At 46.6% G+C, this 22,095-nt stretch overlaps 1 protein-coding gene across 1 annotated transcript in view; it reads right to left on the bottom strand.

The window, feature by feature from the left end:
- The window catches only part of SLC7A8 (solute carrier family 7 member 8), a 31,727-nt gene extending 15,469 nt beyond the window's left edge, over window positions 1-16,258 (bottom strand). Inside the window, exons 1-3 of the mRNA XM_026719511.2 lie at window positions 15,118-16,258; window positions 10,592-10,796; window positions 9,178-9,329 (exon numbers count right to left, since the gene is read on the bottom strand). Of these exons, the coding sequence (XP_026575296.1) occupies window positions 9,178-9,329; window positions 10,592-10,796; window positions 15,118-15,238 (478 nt within the window). The 5' untranslated portion in view covers window positions 15,239-16,258. The remainder of the gene's footprint in view (window positions 1-9,177; window positions 9,330-10,591; window positions 10,797-15,117) is intronic.
- Between the last annotated feature and the right edge of the window lie 5,837 nt (window positions 16,259-22,095).

Genomic DNA, 22,095 nt, shown 5'->3' with positions numbered 1-22,095 from the left:
TCGAGGATGGCCTGCTTCTCTCTTCAGAGCTAAGCTGTGGACAGAATGTGTCACACAACTGTTAAGCCGGGTTTGCTTAGTTTTCATTCAAGGTCTCAGGGGAAATCCTGGCGGCTGACAAACCACCATTTATGGTTGGTGTGTTGACAAGCCTAACACAGCAGCACACCCCGCAGAAAGTGGCACCAGAAGCACCAGAAAACGGCCATAAAATCAGCCAAAAAACATGCTGTTTTCAGGCTTTTTTCAGGCCATTTTTGCGCCGTTTTCAAGGCCATTTGGGGCCATTTTTCAGGCTGATTTTTGGGTGTTTTCAAGCCATCTTTAAAATAGGCCATTTTTCGGGTGTTTTCAGGCCATTTTCCAGGTTGTTTTTGGCCAAAAATAGCCTGAAAAGCAGATTGAAAATGGCCCAAAACACCCTCCCAACGGCCAAAAAACAGGCCGTGTTTGGGCCTTTTTCAGACCATTTTTGCACCATTTCAGGCTGTTTTTCCGGGCCATTTGGGGGCATTTTGGGGATGTTTTCAGGCCATTTTTGCACCATTTCAGGCTGTTTTCCAGGCCCTTTTGGGGGCATTTTTTGGGCCATTTTTGGGGTGTTTTCAGACCATTTTTCCGACCGTTTTTGGCTTGAAAAATGGCCTGAAAGCGGACCACAACAGAACAAAACAGTCTGTTTTGGGGGCCATTTTCAGGCCATTTTCAAGCCAAAAACGGCCTGAAAAATGGTCTGAAAACAGCCCCCAAACCGGCCAAAAAACAGGCTTGCATGCACCGGCCAGTTGGTCTTTGGTTTTCCAGTGCTCCAGCACATACACATGGACACACATGCTTGCGCATTCCAGTTTGAGCAGTCGGTTGCTAGAAAGGTTCACCATCACTGCTCTAAGGGGACCAATCTGCAAGTAAATCTTTACAGATTTACAGATAATCTGAGTTGGAAGGGACCTTGTAGGTCATCTAGTCCAACCCATTTCCTAAGCAGGAGACCCTACACCATTTCTGACAAATGGCAGTCCAGCCTCTTCTTGAAAGTCTCAAGTGAATGCGCTCAAGTGAATCTTTGTAAGATTCATTAGTCTGTGAGAAATGTACCCGCTGGAGACTCTTTAAAGGCTTCCCAGCTTTGCATTTCAAGTTTAATTTTAATTTTAAATTTAATCTCTCCCTCTTGCATTTTCCTCCTTGCATGGGGGGATGGAAGGGCTGGAAGGGGTGAACCAACACCAAGCTTTGCAGATAGAGGAAATGGGAACTCTCCCTGCTGAGTTGGCGTCCCGTTTCTGGCATTATCTGGCCCAAATCAGTGAGGTTCAAAACAGGAAACGCAGAGCTTAACAGAAAAGCTGTGGGGAGAGGCAGATTGGGAAGTGAAAAAGCACCAGAGCAAAATCCTTCTGATTACAACATAGAATAATAGAGTTGGAAGGGACCATCTCCATCTTGGCAACTTTTAAGATGGGTGGACTTCAACTCCCAGAATTCCCCTTGAGAAACGCAAGGCTGACTAGGCAGAGAATTCTGGGAGTTGAAGTCCACCCGTTGGAAAGTCATCATGATAGAGCTATGCAAGGTTGACCGGGGAATTCTGGGAGTTGAAGTCCACCCATCTTAAAGTTGGCAAGGTTAAGAAACGCAAGGCTTGTTGGGGAATTCTGGGAGTTGGAGTCCATACATCTTAAAGTTGCCAAAATGGAGAAACTCTTGCTATAGGCCAGTGGTGGCTAACCTTTTCGGTACCGAGTGCCCAAAGCGTGCGTGTGCGCAAAACCCCAAAATGTAATGTGCGTGCATCCCCCACATGCGCCCCACCCCCCACGCATGCACAGCAGAGGCCCGAAGAGCAGCTGCCTGGTGGGAGGCACACACGCATGTGCAACAATCCTGAGCTGGAGCGATGGCTCGCATGCACCTCTGGCACAAGCGCCATAGGTTCACCATCACGGCTATCGGGTTTCATTGATCTCCTTTTCCAGGGGCAAAACCACAGGGTGGGGAAGAGAACAGTGGAAGTTCAAGCAGGATTTGCGTTAAGCCACCTCTGGCACAGGTGGAGACCTGGGTGATAGATTAAAATCTCCTTTCGGAGATCAGAAAAACCAGAAGGGGAGAATGTTGACTTGAATAGATCCTGCCGGTGGGTTTAAGCACCTCTAGGATCAAGGCTGATCTGGGAAATCCAAAAATAGATGGGCAAAACGAAACCCTAGGAAGATCTGGAAATAGTTTTCCAGAAATCAGCCAGAAAGCTTCTCCAGATCCCAGCAAGAGCCCAGTGGATTAGTTCTCCCCCCCACCCCCAAAACAAAACAAAACAAAACAAAAAACCCAGGCTGATCTCCTAGAAGGAGATTGTCTTTCTCAGTATCCTTGGCAGTCATAAGGTTGGAGCCAGGCCCGGCCAGTCTCTGAATTTTGGATCTGACCCTGGAAGAGAAGGTAGGGTTGCAAAAAAAATCTTGCAAAATTTTCTAGCACAGCCTGTCCCGGAGAGAGATCCAGGCTGGGCGTCCCCTCCCAACCTCAAAATAGACCCGGCCTTCGGTTCAGCGCGGTCACCGCCCCAAATGCCAACCTTGCTTGGGCACGCCTCGTTTGAGGTGCCCACACCGTTTGTCCAGGCCAGCTTTGTGGTGGCTACCAAGCAAGGGTTGGTACCGGAAAAAAACAACCTTGGAAGTGACCCGGGGTAGAGATACGGAGCAGAAACTGACCAGGAGGCAGGCCAGATAAAGAAAGATTTAAAAAACCACCTTCAGAAAATTTCCAGGAACACCGACCTGTTTCGGCCTGCTGGGCTGGAATCACCCAATCTGGTCAACGTGTCCTACTTGCCTCCTGCTCTGCTTCCATCCTCCCCAGCAGTCAAGGATTATGGGCCTTGAAGCCCATCAGACCCAGAAAGACACCAAGCTGAGAAAAGCAGCCCCACCACATGGTATATAATGCTGTTGGAAAGGACCTCGGAGATCCAACACCTTCCTCAGGCAGGAAACCCTAGGCCCGTGATGGTGAACTGTGGCAGAGCCCTCTCTGGAGGCACACACACCGTCGCCAGCTGATCTTCTGGTTTCTGGCACACCAGCCAGCTGATCTTCGCGGGGACCAGGGCGCTGAAAACAGGCCCAAAAACCAGGGTGTTTGCAGGGCCGTTTTCAGACTGTTTGGGCCCCAAAATGGCCTGGAAATAGCCCCCAAAACAGCCTGGAATGATCCAAAAAACAGCCTGAAACACACCCAAACCAGCCTGAAAACAGCCCAAATGGCCTGGAATAGCCCCAAAACAGCCTGAGACGGTCCAGAAAACAGCCTGAAACACCCCCAAAACAGCCTGAAAACAGCCCCAAAACAACCTGAGATGGTCCAAAAAACAGCCTGAAACACCCCCAAAACAGCCTGAAAACAGCCCCAAAACAACCTGAGATGGTCCAAAAAACAGCCTGAAATACCCGCAAAACAGCCTAAAAACAGCTGCAAAATGGCCTGAAAATAGCCCCCAAAACAGCCTGAAACACCCCCCCAAAAAACAGCCTGAAAATGGCCCGAAAAAAGGCCTGAAATGGCCCAAAAATCAGCCTGAAAACGCTCCCCAAAATAGCCTGAAAACAGTCCGGAAACAGCCCCCCAAGTGCCCCCAAAACAGACATGCGTGCACTGGCCAGCTTGGTCTTCGGGTTTTCAGTGCTCTGGCACACGTACATGCCTGCACATATAGCTCGCGCGTTCTGGTTTGGGCACTTGGTGCCAAAACGGTTCGCCATCATTGCCCGAGACCATTCCGGACAAATGTCGTCTTGAAAACTTCCAGTATTGGATCATTCACAATTTCTAGCCTGGTGATTCTCACCCTGGATGAGTTCAAAAATGGGTGGACCTCAAATACCCAGAATTCCCCAGGCTGGGGGAATTCTGGGAGTTGAAGTCCACCACCCATCTTAAACTTGCCCCAGGCTGAGAATGACTTGCATCTTATCTTTTTTTTCCCCTCAAACTCTGCCCGCCTGTCCTAAATTCCTGCTCCCGTTGATATTTTTCTTCCCCCTGTTTCATCTCTCTTCCTAATCTCCCCTTCTGGGTCACCTCGGATCTGTCCTATTTAAGCTGCTTATTGTGGTTTATTTTATTATTATTCTTTTTCTCATTCCAACTCTGCAATCGGAGGGTTTGGGCACCGAGCCCAGCCCGTTGGTAGGTTGTGAGAGGTTCCTTCTTGCGGTGAGATTTGAGGGGTGGGGGGTATATAGATTTCTGCCCTCCCCTCCTCTTCCTCCTCCTCCTTTTGTTTTCCTAAGCTCGTCTCTTGTCTCTGTCGTTCCCCCCCGCCCCGCTCCGCTGACTCAGCATGGAGTAACTGGCTTTGACCTGATTAATAAAGTTTCGCTGATTTGCAGCGGAGGCCTTGCCCAAGCATCCCCAGCCCAATCCAATCTCAGCCTCCCTTTCTTATCCGGCCTCCCCGCCTCTCCTGCCCTGCTGGGAAGCTGGATATTGGAGGAAGAAAAGAAAAAAGGAGCAAAACCAGTTTGTGCCTGATCTTCCCAGCCTTACAATGTCCTAAAGTGGCCTCAGGCAGGATATTTTATCCAACTCCCCTTGGAAATACTTTTTCGGTTCAGGGCCTGAGAAGGGATCCCCTCGCCACGAGCTCACCCACCGCAAAAGAAGGGTTTTGTAGGATAGGATGGGATAATAAAGCGTAGAGCAGAATCGGAATAGAATAGAATAAAAAATGTGCGATGGGATGGGATAGAGTAGAGTAGAGTAGAGTAGAGTAGAGTAGAGTAGAGTATATAGAAAGAGAATAAAAATAGCATAGAATAGAAAATAGAATAGAATAAGGAAAGAATAGAATAGAGAACAGAATAGAATTGAATAGAATAGAGAATAGAATAGAACAGAATAGAATAAAATAGAATGAGGAAAGAATAGAATAGAACAGAACAGAATAAAATAGAATGAGGAAAGAATAGAATAGAACAGAACAGAAAAAAAAAGAAAAGAAAATATGGAATGGAATGCAATAGAATTGAATTGAAAATATGGAATGGACTACACTAGACTATGGAACAGAAGGGAACAGAACAGAATAGAAAATATGGAGTGGAATAGAATGGAATGGAATGGCACGTGCTTATGACGGTTACGATGTCCTGAGATCACGTGATCCCCTTTTGCGTCCTTCCCAACTGGCTTCTGACCAACAAAGTCAATAGAGAAAGATGGATTTACTTAATGACCACATGATTCATTTAAAAATTGAAGGGAATCACTTAAGGATGGAAATTCCGGTCTCAATTGTGGTCATAAGTCGAGAACTAGTCGTGTGGGGTTAACTTCAAATGCCAGAGATCTCCAGTATCAAATTGCAAAATAGGGTATTGCGGGTATTTATTTGGCCTTATGGGTAGTCCTCGACTTTTGACAACCATTGGGAAGGGAACTTCAATTGCTAAGCAATACTAAGTGATTTTGCAACCTTCCAGATGAAGTCATGGAATGAACTAAGGGAGTCATTAAGTGAACCATATGGTTGTTAAGTGAATTGGGCTTCCCATATTGATTTTGCTTGCTGGAAGCCAGCTGGGACGGTCGCAAAGGGCGGTCACATGACACCCCCTCCACAACACTGCGACAGTCATATAAACACAGATAGTCCTCGACTTACAACAACGGTTCATTTAGTGACCATTTGAAGCTAGTAAAAAAAGTGAACGTTTTTCACACTTACGACCGCTGCAGCATCCCGTGATCAAAACTGAGACACCTGGCCACTGACTCTTATTTATGACGGTTGCGGCATCTCCTGGGGTCACGGTGATTCCCCTTTTGTGACCTTCTGACGAGCAAAGTCAACAGAGAAGTCTGACTTGCTGAGCAACCGTGTGTCTCACTTAACGACTGCAACAATGGACTTGATCGCTATGGCAAGAAAGGTTGTTAAGGCCGGGCAAAACTCAAATTAACCATGGTCTCGCTTAGCAACAGGAATGTTGGGCTCAGTTCTGATCGTAACTCGAGGAATACGTGTAATTTGCAGATAGCTAAGCATCTAACTCTTGATCGGAGGACCCTTTAAGGACACTGGAATGATTATTATTGCGACAATCGGTCATAAATGCAAGAATTGGTCATAAGTCTTTTTTTTTCAGTGCCGTCGTAACTTGAAACAAGTGGTCATATGTCGAGGATTACCTGTTTATCCTCTTGGCATTAGCGACCAGCACAGCTAAAAACCATCCATATATCTTTTTTCTCTCTTTCAAACGAAATTATTCCATTTTCCATCTCTTTTTTGGGTTGGATGTCGGTTAGCCCTTTAAATCGCACAACACCCCTGCGAGGTAGACCGGAGGGTAAGAAAAAGGAGCTGAACTTAAAGTCACTCAGCAGCTTGGAAAAGCCAAAAAAAAAAAAAAAAAGGCAAATCAGCAATTTGGACAAAGCCTCTGTATGGAGATAAAGCGACTTTCCCACAAGGTTTTTATAAGCAAATTCCCTCTAAAAGACAAAATAGCTGAGCAATGTTGTGATAAGAATTAATTGTGCTGGTGAATTAACCCTGTTTGAAATGCCCTGTTTTGATGGGAGTTTGTTAGAACTGAATTATTTTAAAGGTACAGAGGAGCTTAATTCAAATGCAAAACTTTGGTTTTATTTTTGGGGAAAGACAAAAAGGAAAATCAATCAATCTGTCTGTCTCTTGGTCTGTCTCTCTATCTCTGTCTGTCTGTCTATCTACCTCCCTCCCTATCTATCTACTTACCTACCTACATATCTAATCTATTTATCTATCATCTACCTACCTACCTACTTATCTACTTACCTTCCTACCTAATCTATCACGTATCTACTTACCTACCTACTTACCTATCTACTTACCTACCTACCTAATCTATCTTCTACCTATCTACTTATCTATTTATCTGCCTACCTACCTACCTACCTACCTACCTACTTATCTATCTTACCTACCTAATCTATCTTCTACCTACTTATCTAGTTACCTACTTTTCTATCTACCTACCTAATCTACCTACCACTTATCTGCCTAGTACCTACCTACCTACCTACCTACCTATCTACTTACCTACCTACCTAATCTATCTTCTACCTACCTATCTATTTACCTACCTACCTACTTATATATCTATCTACTTACCTATCTACCTACCTACCTACCACTTATCTGCCTAGTACCTACCTACCTACTTATCTATCTACTTGCCTACCTACCTAATCTATCTTCTACCTACCTACTTATCTATTTACCTACGTACCTATCTGCTTACCTACCTACTTACCTATCTACTTACCTACCTAATCTGTCTATCTTCTACCTGCTTATCTGGTTACCTACTTATCTACCTACCTACCTACCTATCTATCACTTATCTGCCTAGTACCTACTACCTACCTACCTACTTACCTACCTACCCAATCTATCCATCTTCTACCTACCTACTTATCTGTTTACCTACCTACCAACCTACCCACCTACCTACCAATATAGATCTATCTATCTATTTATCTATCTATCTATCTATCTATCTATCTATCTATCTATCTATCTATCTACCTACCTAATCTATCTATCACTTATCTGCCTAGTACCTACCTACCTACCTACTTACCTACCTACCCAATCTATCCATCTTCTACCTACCTACTTATCAATTTACCTACCTACCTACCAGCCTACCCACCTACCTACCTACCTACCAATATAGATCTATCTATCTATCTACCTACCTACCTACCTATCTGTGGTACATGTAGTCCACAACATATGACTACAATGGAGTCCAACATTTCCGCCACTAAGCAAGACTTTTGTTAAGTGAATTTGCCTCATTTTACAGCCTTTCTTGCCACAGTTCTTAAGTGAACCAGAGGGCAGGACAAAAAAAAAACATGAATGGAAACTCACCAAAGAGAGAAGCAACCTGGAATTGTGGAAAAACTTTCTAACAGTGAGAACTATTAACCAGTGGAACAGCTTGTCGTCAGAGACTGGACAGTCACTTGTCTAAAACGGTATGGGATCCCCGGGGGGTTGGACTAGAAGACCTCCTAGGTCCCTTCCAGCTCTATACTAATGATGAATCATGGCAGTTAAACTAGGAGCAGGGTTATGAAGTGAATCTGGTTTGCCCCCCTTGAGATGGCTTGTCACAAAAGGGGATCATGTGACTCCAGGACACTGCGACCATCGTAAATATGAATCCGTTGCCAAGCGCCCGAATTTTACTCATGCGGCCACGGGGATGCTGCAATGGTGGTAAGTGTGAAAACGGTCATAAGTCACATTTTTCAGTGCCTTTGTAACTTTGGTTGCTAAAAGAACTTGTTGTAAGTCGAGGACTAACTGTATTCATAAGCAATTCCTTTAAGTGTCTAAAAGGGTATTGACGCTTCTGACAATATCAGCTTTATAGCACTCTTTAAACTACGGTTCTAATAATCTTAATTAGAATTCTTGATGCATATGGCAAATTAACTAGTATAGGTTTATGCACCCTAGAGCTAAATTCACTGCCTCTGATCCAGCCAAACCCTGGAGGAGGAAGGGAGAGTGATTATTCACCAGACTGAGTGTGAGATGAGGGGATTAAATCCTCTTTACAGTTCGTTTCCCATGGAATTTTAAGACAGGGAATTAAAAAGAAAAAAGTCCAATTAGCTGTAAATGGCATCGCAATCGCAATGGTGACTGAATCGCCCTAGGAAGAATCACACAATACATTAACTTAAGAATATAGAGGCTGCAAAACTCCTGACAGCCAGTAGGGGCCAATAGAAAATCCTAACTCTTGGCTGCCACCTGGTAGTCATTCAAAGTTTTGCAACCCAGATCTGGTTGGTGGTTCACCCCTTTAGCCTGACCCACGTGGATTTGGTTAGGTTAGAATAACCAGATCTGGCCCACAAAGTTTCAACTGGTTCATATTTGTGCCTTGTGGAACCCAGGTTTGTTCAACGAATTAACCTCGGCTGGGCAAATCACCCAACATATAAATAAAGAAGCATCCTTCATGAACGTTGCTTTTTGCTTTGTTCCAAGGCGTGGTTGTCTGTTTTTCAAAACACATGCATCTCTTGAAGCATCCTTACCACATTTAAAAGACACACAACTTGGGGTAACACTATCGCCGTCAGGTTCACTCGCCTACTTACAAAGACAGACCCCTGCGAGGAGACGCAACCCGATTTCTGGAGGCAGGCAGGTGGGGAAGATGGGTTGGAGGACGTAGTTGGCAAAAGTCAGCGCGATCACTGCCTGATTCGTGGGGTAGATCACCAGCACCGCAATCCACAGTCTGAGAAACCTGGAGAGAAACAGACGGGTTAGGAGGCACAAGGTTTCTTGGTCCTTACTCGCTTTTCATTACGAAGACCTATAGAGAAGAACAGCAAGAATTCTGACCACTGAATGAGATCCTTTCCAAACCAATATATCCCCCAGTATATTGAAGTGGCTGTTTCTTGGTCTTCTTTCTAACTGTCACCTGGTAAATGGGGAAATAACAGAAGAGAACCACAGAATTGCAAAGGACCTTAGAGGTCCTCTAGTCCATCAAGTGGTTGTCCAATCTTTTCTTAAAAACCTCCACTGTTGGAGCAACCACAACTTCTTGAGGCAAGTTGTTTCACTGTTATTTGTTCTCACTGTCACAAATTATTTCCTTGGTGCTAGGTTGCTTCTTTCCTTAATTAGTTTTCTTCATCCGTTGCGTCTTGTCCTGCTTTCGGGAGCTTTGGAGAATAGCTTGACTCCCTCTTCTTTGTGGCCGCCCCTTAAATATGGGAAGACTGCTGTCATATCACCCTGAGTCCTTTCCCCCCTTAAACTAGACTTATCCAATTCCCGCAACCATTATTGTCCTTGTTTGTTATTTAATGACCCCTTGCGTGGTGGAGTCAGAGCAACTGAATGGAGCGGAGTGTTTACTGCCCGAATGCCTTTCCTATCGCCAATGCCGTTTTGTTCAGCAGATATATTCCAATTGCTTCCAGAGAGAGAAATATTGGAAGGCTGCTATCATGTCACCCTGAGTCCTTTTTTTCCTTAAACTGGATACATCTGCAACCGCTCTTCGTATCTTTTATCCTCCGGTTGTCCCCTAGTTATCTTTGTTGTTCTTCTCTGCATTCTTTCCAGAGTTTCAACAACTGTTTTATATTGTGGCGACCAAAACTGGAAGATACAGTCCAAGGGCGGCTTTACCAAGGCCTTATAAAGCAGTATTAACACTTCACGTTATCTTAAATCCCTTGGTTAATGCTGCCTAGGATTGGGTGGGCTCTTTCGCTTCAGCTGCTACTTACACAATGAACTCCTGAAACCTTAAATCAGGGGTGGGATTCTACCGGTTCGGATTGGTTTGAGCGAACCAGATGTTAAATTTGCACCTAGTTCACCGAACTGGTATTGGAGCCTACTGGCTGACCCCACCCACCCCTCCCAGGAGTCCTAGCAGGCTCTGCTAAGTCTATCCGTTTCTTCTCTTCACCCAACCCAGTTCTGTAACCCTCAAGCTCTGGCGGACAAACCAAATTCTTTATTCCCTTCCAGAACTTTCCCTCTTACCCAGCCAGTCCTCCGAAGATGTCCTTGACGTAGGAGTAGTCTCCTCCAGATTTGGGGATGGTGACCCCCAGTTCTGCATAGCACAAGGCACCCACGGCGGTGATGAGGCCTGTGACGATCCACACGATTAAGGCCAGCCCCACGGAGCCCGCATTTTCCAACACACCCTTTGGCGATACAAAAATTCCAGATCCAATGATGTTACCTAGAGAGGGACAAGAGGAGATCACAATGGAAGGCGACAACAACAAGCAACAAACTTTGGTGTAGCTCAAAGGTGGTATTCCCCGGGTTCTGACCAGTTCTGGAGAACCGGTAGCAGAAATTATGAGTAGTTCGGAGAACCGGCAAATCCCACCTCTGAGTAGAGATTTTACAGGATCCTTCCCCTGGCACAACCACCAAGCCACGCCCACAAGAACCGGTAGTAATAAAATTTGAATTCCACCACTGGTGTAGCTCCTCCAAATTTGCAAAGATTTGTTGCTTCGTGTGCCTTGCCTCCTGAAGTTCTGGGTGCTCCAACAACTGGAGGTTTTTAGGAGGAGATTAGACGACTATTTGTCTGAAATGGAAGACAGTTTCCTGCCTGAGCAGAGGGTTGGACTAGCAGACCTCCACGGTCTCTTCCAACTCTATTATTCTGTTATTTCTGCTCTGGAGCGGGTTTGGTCTCGATTACGTTTCTCAGGCTGTTACTTTAAGATATTTGGACTTCGACTCCCAGAATTCCTCAGCCAGAAAGTCACCAAGATTGAGATATGCAAGGCTGACTGGGGAATTCTGGGAGTCGAAGTCCACACAACTTGAAGTGGCCAAGTTTAAGGAATAGTGCTTTAGATTATCTATATGGGATACCTTCAATCCTTTTGTTCTGAAGTCAGTGACCTCCAAAGAGAGTTACTAGTTCCTGTTAGTACAGAAAAACTTCCTCAGAGACGACATTTAAGGTCATATAAGCTTTTATCCCGGTCAAATTGTGGGCCTGCCTTCTGTTAAAATCCAAAAATATTCATGCTTGCATTACGACACTTCTTAAAAAGATACTGCCAACTTGGTTATGTAATCTTAAAACACACTAGGTAAATTATTTATGCCTTGCCTGAATGTGTCCCAAGTATGTCCACAAACCTACGCACAATTATACAGATGATAGGTTATATACTGTAAAGAGTAGAAATAAGATGTTCCTTCCAGAACAATTTTGCATGGATATGTTGATGTAAAGATACTGTTTAACCTTCGCAATGCTTATTAAAAAGTTTACTAAGGAATCACCTTGAAAACAACAGGATTTACTGGCTAAGTAAACTTGCTGAAGTTTTTCTCACGTGTAAAAAATAATAAAGCTTTTTTCTATCAGCTGGGGGATTATTATTTTTTTAAAAACAGGCTCACCAAAGTGACCGACTTAAAATCCTACTCTCTTCTTCTTAAGCAAAGCAGATTTTTTTTTCCCCGAGGCTGTTCCAAGATCTCAGTCTGAAATCTGGTGAGTGCCAGACTTCCCACTTGGTTGGAAATTGAACCAGGTCAATTTTAACCCCAAAGAAGGAAGAACTCAGCAAACAAGAATAGGGAAATCATCGCCGGTTTTCCCAACGCAATTCCCAATGCAAATATGTGCCAAGCCTTTGGCATCTTATCAATCCTTGCATCTCGAAAGATTAAGGCTGCAAGTTCAGCAAAGGGTGTGATTTGGTTTTCAAGTGAGGTACACTTGCTTTGATATACAGAAACAGCCCTACATTTTATATTTATATTTATATATATAAATGTGAAGGAAAAGAATATTTTAAAGCCAAGGTTTTCTGCAAAACTCTAGGGTTCCAGGAGATTTGAAGACTAAGCAAAAAGTGTTTACAGAAAGCCGCCAGTTATCTGTCACTGTGTTCCTTGATCAAGGGCTTCTGGGAAAAATTAAAATGCTCTTGACACATGCCACACTTTAAGCAGTAAAACATTTTCACTGGCAAAAGGGCGGTTTTGAGCCGTTTCCCCCTCCTCCCCCTCCTTCCATCTTCTGAACTTTTTTCTGCTGGCTTGTCATCCAAGAATAGAAACATAGAATGATGGGGTTGGAAGGGACCTTGGAGGTCATCTAGGCCAACCCCTTCCTTGTCCGGGGCAGGAGATCCTCACCCATTCCAATATGGGTGACGTGATAGCAGCGTTCCAATATCTGAGGGGCTGCCATAAAGAAGATGGGGCCCACCTATTTTCCAAAGCACCAGAAGGCAGGACAAGAAGGAAAGGATGAAAAGGAATCCTTTCACAGTAGAACCAAGGAGAAATTTCCTAACAGTGGGAACAATCAACTATTTAGAGTTTCCTGCTCGAGCAGGGGGCTGGACTAGAAGACCTCCAAGATCCCTTCCAACTCTGTCATTCTGTCACTGTTATTAATCAGTGGAATAACTTTTCTCCAAAAGTCGTGGGTGCTCCAACAACCGGAGTCTTTTAAGAAGAGATCAGAGAGCCATTGATCTGAAATGGTATATGGCAGAGGTCTCCAAACCTGGCAACTTTTAAGATTTGTGAGAGTTGAAGTCCACAAGTCTTAAAGTTTCCAAGTTTGGGGACCCCTGGATATAGAGAGTTTCCTGCCTGAGCAGGGGTTGGACTAGAAGGCCTCCAGGGTTCCTTCCAACTCTCTGATTCTGTTCAATGGCCGTCCCGTCAAGGAGGAGATTTAGAACAAGGGAACCCGAGGTCCTACTTTTGAGAAGCAAGAAAGGACCTCCGGCTCCTATCAGCCAGGAGGACACCTGGGCGGGAGCCATCGATATCTTTGGGACACTGGCAGAAATCCGGGGGAGGGGGAGGGCAGGCGAAGGGTTGGCGAAACTGGAGTGGCTGTGGGGAGGGGGGAACAAGGGTGCTTCAGTGATCACTCCCCGTACTTCCGAACGCCACTTCTGCCTCTGTCTGTGGTGTTTGTTTAGTGGTCTCCTGGCACCTGCTGAAACGAAGCCATGTGGAAAGAGACGGAGCTGGAACAAACACGCTTGAACAGCTGGCTTCACCGTGGCGGAAAGCAAACTCCCGGACGGACGGGTGGGCGGGCGGGCAGGGGAATCTGTTCCTCAAGGCCTCGGCTGGCCAGAGCTTCCCCCTTTCAGGTCCCTGAGCTTTGCAGGATAATTTTTTCCTTCCCCCGCCCCCACCCCCAGTTGTGCTAAATTTGCACCTCCTCTCTGGGAGGCCAGAGGAGAGGAATTGCACCATGTTGTGGTCTGTTTTCCAGCAGGGAAAGGGAGCTAGCCAAGTTTGGCAACGGAGCAGCAGCGTTTTTCGGAGAAATTTCGTCAAGCTGGGATATGCGATCTCCTCCTACGGCTGGCCTGGCTCGGCTCGCAGCTGTTTGGCTTGTTTGTTGCTTGAGGGGGATCTTTCCCAGGGGTTGGGGCTGTGGTCCTGGCCAAGCAGCCCTCGGGGCCCACGATAAACACCGATCCCGTCTAGGGAAAGTCTCCTGCTAAGCCCCAGTTCGGTGGATCTCAAACTAAGGTGCCTGGGGAATGATGGTTAAGCACTAGGGCAGAATCCAGGTCTCTCTCTCCCGCACTCCCTGTCCCCCTCTCTCTCTTTCTCTCTCCCTCCTTCCCCCTCTCTCTCCCTCTTTCTCTATCTCCCTTCCTCCTCTCTTTCCCTCCCTCTATCATTCTCTCATCCCTCTCTCTTTCCCTCCCTCTCCCTCTTTCTCCCCCTCTCTCTCCCCCTCCCTTCCTCTTTCCTCCTCTCCTTCCCTCTCCCTCCACCTTCCTCCCCTCTCTCCCTTCCCCTCCCTCCTCTCTCCCCCTCTCCTTCCCTCTCTCCCCTTCCTCTCCCTCTCCCTCCCTCTCCCTCTCCTTCTCTCTCCCTCCCCTCCCTTCCTCTCCCCCCTCTCCTTCCCCTCTCCCCCTCTCCTTCCCTATTCTTCCTCTCCCCCTCCTCCTCCCTCCCCTCTCCCTTCCTCCCCCTCCCCTCCCCTATTCTTCCTCTCCCTCCTCCTCTCTCCCTCCCCCTCCTCCTCTCTCCCTCCCTCCTCCCTTCCTCCCCTCCCCTCCCTCTTCCTCCCTCTCCCTCCTCCTCTCTTCCTCTCTCCCCCTCCCTCTCTCCTTTCCTCTTCCTCCCTCTCCCTCCCTCTCTCTCTTCCTCTCCCTCTCCAAAGCAGAAGAAAGCCAGTAGATTGCCAGGCAAGGGGAGGTGAGTTTGGAAGGAAAAAGCTGGCTTTGGATGGATCAATGCTGGAAATGAGAAGATATTAATAAAAGGAAGAGGGAGAGAATCGCAGAGGCCAAAACTGAGAAGAAAGCCAAAAAAAATTACAAAAAAAATAAATAAAGCAGAATTGGAGATTTCACCCAAATCAAAAAAAAACTAAGAACATAAGGAAGAAAAATTGGTGTTTGATCCTAGATTATCCCCTCGACACCCTGCAAGGGCTAAGATCAGGAAATAAAGCAGTCCAATTCAGAGCCAGCAATCGGGGGGGCTGGGCAGAAGACCCCCCCTTCCTCCCAAGACACCCCCTCCGCACTCACCCACAATAATGCCACAGGCGCTCAGCAAGCCAATTTCCTTCTTGAGCGCCACTCCGCTGCCTCCTTCCGTTTTTTCGGGCGCCTTCTCAGGGCCACCTCGGCGACGGGCACCATCCTCCATCCTGCCTTGAGCCAGGTGACCTAGTTGGAGATCTGCAAGAATTCTTGGATTCCACAGGAGGGCTTTCCTAGGATCGGGGCGGGAGCGATAATCGCGGATAGATCCCGAGTTCAAAGCTCAGAGGTCAGTCTAGGCAAGCTCTGAGGGGCTCAAACCCAGACAATTCCTCCTTTACTCCAGTTGGAACGCCTTGTCTAAAAGAGGGGTTGTTGTTTTTTGTGGGGCAGGCTGCTATCAATTTCAGCATCCAAAACTTGGTTAGTGGCTTTTTGTTATTTCTTCCAGAATCCAGCCAAGGGTCTCGGCCGGCCGGGCTCAGGTCAATTCCCAAGCCAAAGTTACTTTAAAATATTAATAATAATAATTCTCTGTTCCGGGACTGTCCGGAGAGCCCGTTTGCTTCGATAGCAAGCTAGCAGCCCAAGCTTCTCCGACTCCCAGCAGTTCCCACCTGCGAGACGCCCCAGGCGCACCCCTTTAATTGGCTCAAGTTTTCCCGCGGATCCTCCCAGTTTATTCCGCGATCTCCGGAGCTGGTTTTTTTTTTTTTTTTTGCAAGTAAGAGCTCCGCCGAGGCTGGCCCTGGGTGCAAATCCAGATAGGGCTCGGTTAAGGGGCTGCGAGGCTTCTGGCAAGGATTTTGGGGGCGGTGGTGGTGGGGTCTCTCCTGCTGAGGCGGCCCGGCTAAGCTCGGGCTCCCTCCTGGCTCGGCGGCGCCGGACTCACTCTGCCCTTCGCGCCTGGTTGCGATGTTTTTCCTCCCGGGCGGCGCTCCGCTGCCAGAACCGGCTGCCGCCGGCCAGGGCGGTGGCCAAGCCTCGCTCCTCCCTCTCGCCTTACCTCCGGCACCGGCTTTCAGTTCGGATTAGCCTCCCTTCGCCCTCCCCCCAACGCGGGAGGGCTGGCAGGAGGGGACCCGGGTGGGGGATAGGGGGTGGGGATGAAAACACGCGTGAGTGGGGGCGGGTCCCCTGAAAACACGCGGGGCGGGAGGGTCCGCCTCCTACCACGATCCGCATCGCTGCATTGGGCTAATCGGAGTCAAATGCAACCCTCTCTGCTGCAAATCGCGCACGCGCTGACTCTCGTGGCGGGCAGTTCCTCGGGTTAACCTTCTAACCGGGATTAGAATCCGTCGTGTTCTCGCGTGGGTTGGTCCCAGCATAACACACACACACACACACACACACACACACACACACACACACACACACACACACCAGTCACCCCCACTCTCCACAATTCTGTGCCACGATCCGAATCGCGGCATAGGGCTGATGGAGCCAAAGGCTCTCTGCTCCGATCCTGCCGCGATGGTTCTTGTGGCGGGGAGTTCCTCGAGTTAACCTCGAGTCTTTGTTTTTTTGTTTCCTTTGCCCAGGACAAAAACAGAGACTATGCTCCCTGTTCGCATCCTGATGGTAGTAAGAGAATGGAATAACCTTATGATCGTGTATAATAATCCACACTTTGTGTTAGAGGAAAGGAGCAAAACAAAAAGGGATTTTTTTTGAAATTTTCCCTCTTAGGACGAGTCCAACCTTCGTTTCACCCACCCCCGCCGTGCCCCAGTTTTTCTCTCTCTCTCTCCTCCCGCGAGAACCCAAAAATAGCCCGAGAGATATTGTTGACATTTTGCACGGCTCGCGTCCAAACCAGATTTCTTTACTTCCTTCTCTCTCTCCCTTCCTTCTTTTTCCTTCCTTCTTTCTTCCTCTTTTCCTTCAAAACCTCTCCTCTGAACGGCTGGGTTGTTCCTCCAGAGATCGGGGAGTGTTCCCCCACTTTCCCGACCCCTTCCCAGCTCCTTCCTCCCAATCCTCTCACCCATCCACCCCCAATTCTGTCCTGCGGGTCTCTGGCACAAGTAGGATGGGAGGACCCTGAAAACACGCGTGGGTGGACCCACAGAAAGCACGCGTGTGGGGGACAACCCCTGACAACACGCGTGTAGATAGGGGTCCGCCTCCTGCCATGATCCGCATCTCTGCATTGGGCTGATCAGAGCCAAAATCGCGCTCCTCTCTGCTCCGATCCTGACGCGCTGGCTCTCGTGGCTGGGAGTTCCTTGGGTTAACCTGCCCGGGATAAGAATCCGGCGTATTCTCGCCCGGTTTGGTCCCAGCATAAGACCACCCCCACCAGTCACCCCCACTCCCCATAATTCTGTCCCGCGGGTCTCTGGCAAACCGGGGGGCGGGTATGGGCGGGTTGGGGGGCATGAACCCAGCCTCCAGCTGCTGATTTGATTTGATTATGTTAACGTTTTCAGCCCTGGCTTAGGGCAGGGATCCTTTCTTTCTTTCTTTCTTTCTTTCTTTCTTTCTTTCTTTCTTTCTTTCTTTCTTTCTTTCTTTCTTTCTTTCTTTCTTTCTTTCTTTCTTTTCCCTTCTCTCTCTCTCTCCCCTCCCTCCCCTCTCTCTTCCTTCCTTCTTTCTTTCCTTCCTTTCTTTCTCTATCTCTCTCCTCTCCCTCTCTTCCTTCCTTCTTTCTTTTTCTTTCTTCCCTCTTTCTTTCTCTCTCTCCCCCTCTCTCCCACTCCCTCCCCTCCCTCTTCCTTCCTTCCTTCTTCCTTCCTTCCGTTCTTCCTCTATCTCTCTCTCCCCTCCCTCTCTCTTCCTTCCTTCTTTCTCTCTTTTCCTTCCTTCCTTCTTTCCTTCCTTCCCCGCACCCGATTGCATCCCCTTCTCCCTCCCTCTCCACCTTGTCCCCAGATCGCCTGGTTTGGCACGTCCCCTTTGCTGATCTGCTGGGGGTGAAGTCCAGGGCTCTCCCCTTATCTTCCGATCAGCCGAAGTAGGCAGGAACAAAGGTCAGGGGTGTGTGCCTCGGGGTTTAAGAGATAAAGCTGTCGCGAACCAGACCCTAGAAGGAGCCGGCGCTTGCTCCTGCAGCGGGAGGCTCTATCTTTTAAGGAACAGGGGGAAGGGGAGGGCTGGGGAAGGGCCCCAAGGAGAACTGGGGAGAAAAAAAAAACAAACAAACCAGGATTAACAGGGATACCGCTTTCTTCTCCCGCCCGTAAAATTTTGCACTCCCCCCCTGCAAAAATTATAAATCATAATTTCGTCTCTTCCCCTGCAAACATTTTAAATAATCATTTTTGTCCCTTGGAGACCAATCCTGCTTTAGCCCGGGATGAGGCTTGCCCTGCCCCCTGCTGGTAGTAAGGTAAAATTGTCAGCTGGACCTATATACAGGTAGCCCTCGATTTATGACCACAGCTGAAACCAAAAGCTATGTCCATAAAGTGAAACATTTGTTAATGGAACTTTGCCTGGTTTTTTACCACCTTTCTTGCCACAGTCGTTAAGTGAATCACTGCTGATGTTAAGTCGGAAATCCTTAGTGAAGCATGCAAAGTAGGGTCTACATTTCCTGCGTCGGATGCGGAGAGCACATCTTTCTCCTTCTCTCCTGGCCGCTTTTTACAGAGGCCACGATTGATTGTTTGGTTTGGTGGCCACGGGGCCTCAGATAGAAAGCCCCTACAGTGAGTGGTGTGGACAGTGGAGATTATAAGAAGCTCACTTCTCATTATTCAGAATGCTCTTATACATGCTATGTGCTTAGAGCTCAAAGTATCGTTAGAAACCCCGCACACCCACTTCATGGTCTGTTTCTGTAGCTCCACTCTGGGACGGGATTTCAAAGTATCTATAGCGGGATTACCAGACTTTTTAGCAGCTTTGTTCCTTAGCCCATCCATCTTCTAAATTCACAGGATTCTCTCCCCTACTCCCCACACCCCACATGTATGTGTATATATTCGAGCTAGACTGTGATGTTTCTCTGCATCATATAGAATAGAATAGAATAGAATTCTTTATTGGCCAACTGTGATTGGACAAACAAGGAATTTGTCTTGATGCAAATGCTCTCAGTGCACATAAAAGAAAAGATACATTCATTAAGACTCAAGAATCATAAGGTACAACACTTAATGATAGTCACAGGCTACAATAAGCAATGAAATCATACTAGGAAACAGTCAATATAAATCTTAAGGATACAAGAAACAAAGTTACAGCCAGAAGTGGGAGGGGACGGGTGATAAGGAGTGATGAGAAGATTAACTTAATAGTAGTGCAGACTTTGTAAATAGTTGGACAGCGTTGAGGGAATTATTTGTTTAGCAGAGTGATGGCTTTCAGGAAAAAACTGTCCTTATGTCTAGTTGTTCTGGTGTGCAGTGCTCTATAGTGTTGTTTTGAGGGAAGGAGTTGAAACAGTTTATGTCTGGAATGTGAGGGTTCTGTAAATATTTTCACAGCCTCTTTTTGACTCGTGCGGTATACATGTCCTTGATTGAAGGCAGGTGGGTAGTAATTGTTTTTTCTGCAGTCCTAATTACTCTCTGAAGTCTGTGTCTGTCCTGTTGGGTTGCAGAACCAAACCAGACAGTTACAAAGGTGCAAGAAACAGACTCAATAATTCCTCTGTTGAGTTGTATCAGCAGCTGCTCGGGCAGTTTGAGCTTTCCGAGTTGGCGCAGAAGGAACATTCTTTGTTGTGCTTTTTTGATGACATTTTGGATATGAGGTGTCCATTTTAGGTCATGTGATATAGTAGAACCTAGAAATTTGAAGGTCTCTACTGTTGATACTGTGTTGTCTGGTATTGTAAGAGGTAGTAGTATAGGAGGGTTTCTTTAAAGTCTACCACCATATATGTGCGTGTGTATATGTGGGTATATACATAATGGTTATCTTTTGAGAGCTCAATGCAACAAAATTTCATTTTAATGTGTGCTGATTAGTCTACTTTTAAAGTGGCAATAATGTTTTTATTCTATTGTTCTGCTCTGTTCAATTCCAATCTATTCCATTCTATTCTTTCCTGATTTTCTTCTCTTCTCTTCCCTACCCAACCCTATTATTCTACTCTTATTCTATTCTATTCCATTCCATTCCATATTTTCTATTCTATTCTATTCTATTCTATTCTATTCTATTCTATTCTATTCTATTCCATTCCATTCCATTCCATTCCATTTTTATTCAATTCTTATTTTAGCCTATTCTTATTCTAATCTACTCTTATTCTATTCTCATTCTATTCTATTATTTTATTCTATTATTCTATTCTATTATTCTATCCTATCCTATCCTATCCTATATCCAACAGCTAAATTGGTTTTACGTTCTGTAAGATGTCTTGAGTCACCAATGGCGAATAGCTGGCAATATAAATTCAATAAATAAAAAAATGGCCATCTGTAAGTTAAGCAAACTTGGTGTATGAAGTGACAGTGGGACACGTTTTCTATTTAGGTAGACTTTGACTTACAACTATTCATTTAGTAACCGTTCGAAGTAACAATTGCAGAGAAAAAGTGGCTTATGACAGATTTTCACACTTATAACCATGGCAACATCCCTACAGTCACATGATCAAAATTCAGACGCTTGGCAACTGGCCTGTATTTATGACAGTTGCAATCCCCTTTTGTAACCTGCCCAGACAGCTTCTGACAAACAAAGTCAATGTGGGAAGCCAGATTCACTTAAGGACCCCCTGATTCACTTAAGAACAGCCATGATTTGCTTAACCAAGCAAGTGGCAACCAAGGTTGTAAAATGGGGCAAAACTCACTTAACAATTGCCTTGCATAGCAATAGAAATTTTCAGGCTCCATTGTGGTCGTAAGTCGAGGACTAACTACAGAAAAAGTGCAACCTCTAGATTCAGGTCTGGTGCTCAAGGCAATGCTTGGTTTTGAAGCTCTGGCTGGCTGGGGCCAATGGGCATCGGAATACAACATGTCTGGAGAATCCAAATGAGTGGCAGTTGCCCAGAGGCAAATTTTTCTTGCGCCAGGCTGCAGTAGGCAGGTTTAGATAGATAGGTAGATTTTTTTTTTCATGGAAATCTGTAAATCTTTGCAAGCTTAAATTCTGCCCATCCGGTTTTCATCTTTGCCGGTTGTCATGTGAATTCCTATGCTCCATCCAAGATTCCCACGCATGTACTTTACTGTCTTTAAGCCATCTTCAGTGCTTTTCCACCCACGCACCCATCATAATAATTCCCTTGCCATCTTAACACACACACACACACACACACACACACACACACACACCCCTTATATCAGGTCTGAACTGCAAAATGTCCAGGATCCCCCAGATGGCAGCAAAGGGCCATGGTTTTCTGTATCTCTACGCTGCCATCTAGTGGCAATCTGGATTTCTGCACCCTGGATTGGATCGTACTGCAATTTGCTTCCACCCAAATCGCTCCTCCGTTCGATTGCCAACCAGTGAATCTGGTAGGATCACAGTTCCCAGCCATCTCCTTAGGATTTTTTTTTTCTTGGAATTCTGGGAGTTTTTGCTCTAACATTGTGGAAGGCGCCCAGTTGGAGATGGAGCAACATGGGCTTTCAAAGGAAAGCCGTTGGAAGCCTTGGAGATCTGGATACAACAATCTGGCATCCCGCAGACCTGTGAGACTACAATTTCCAGCACCCTTTTGGGAATTCTGGGAATTGTGGCTCCAATGTCTGGAGGGCACCTAGTTGGAGATGGAGTCGAACAGGAATTCAGGGGAAGCCTAGATCCATGCTACAACAACCTGGCTCCCTCTATATGTACAAGACTATAACTCCCAGCACCCCCTTAGCATTCTTCTCAGAACTGCAGGAGTTTGTTGCTTCCCAGTCAGGAGGGTGCCCAGTTGAAGATGGACTGGGGCAGGAATTGTGAGAAAACTTTTGGAAGCCTTGCAAAAACCTGTCATCACACAAAACTACAACTCCCAGACCCCCTTGGGATTCCCTTGGAATTCTGGGAGCTGCCGCTCTACACTTTCGGAAGACGCCCAAGGGTAGCCTTTGCTTACTCCCGCCCAGTTTTCTA

Source organism: Pseudonaja textilis, chromosome Z (assembly GCF_049901715.1).
Source record: "Pseudonaja textilis isolate UNSWEBS1 chromosome Z, rPseTex1.2, whole genome shotgun sequence".
In the NCBI taxonomy this organism is placed as follows: Eukaryota; Metazoa; Chordata; class Lepidosauria; order Squamata; family Elapidae; genus Pseudonaja; species Pseudonaja textilis.
This window is presented reverse-complemented; position numbering and strand designations above follow the sequence as displayed.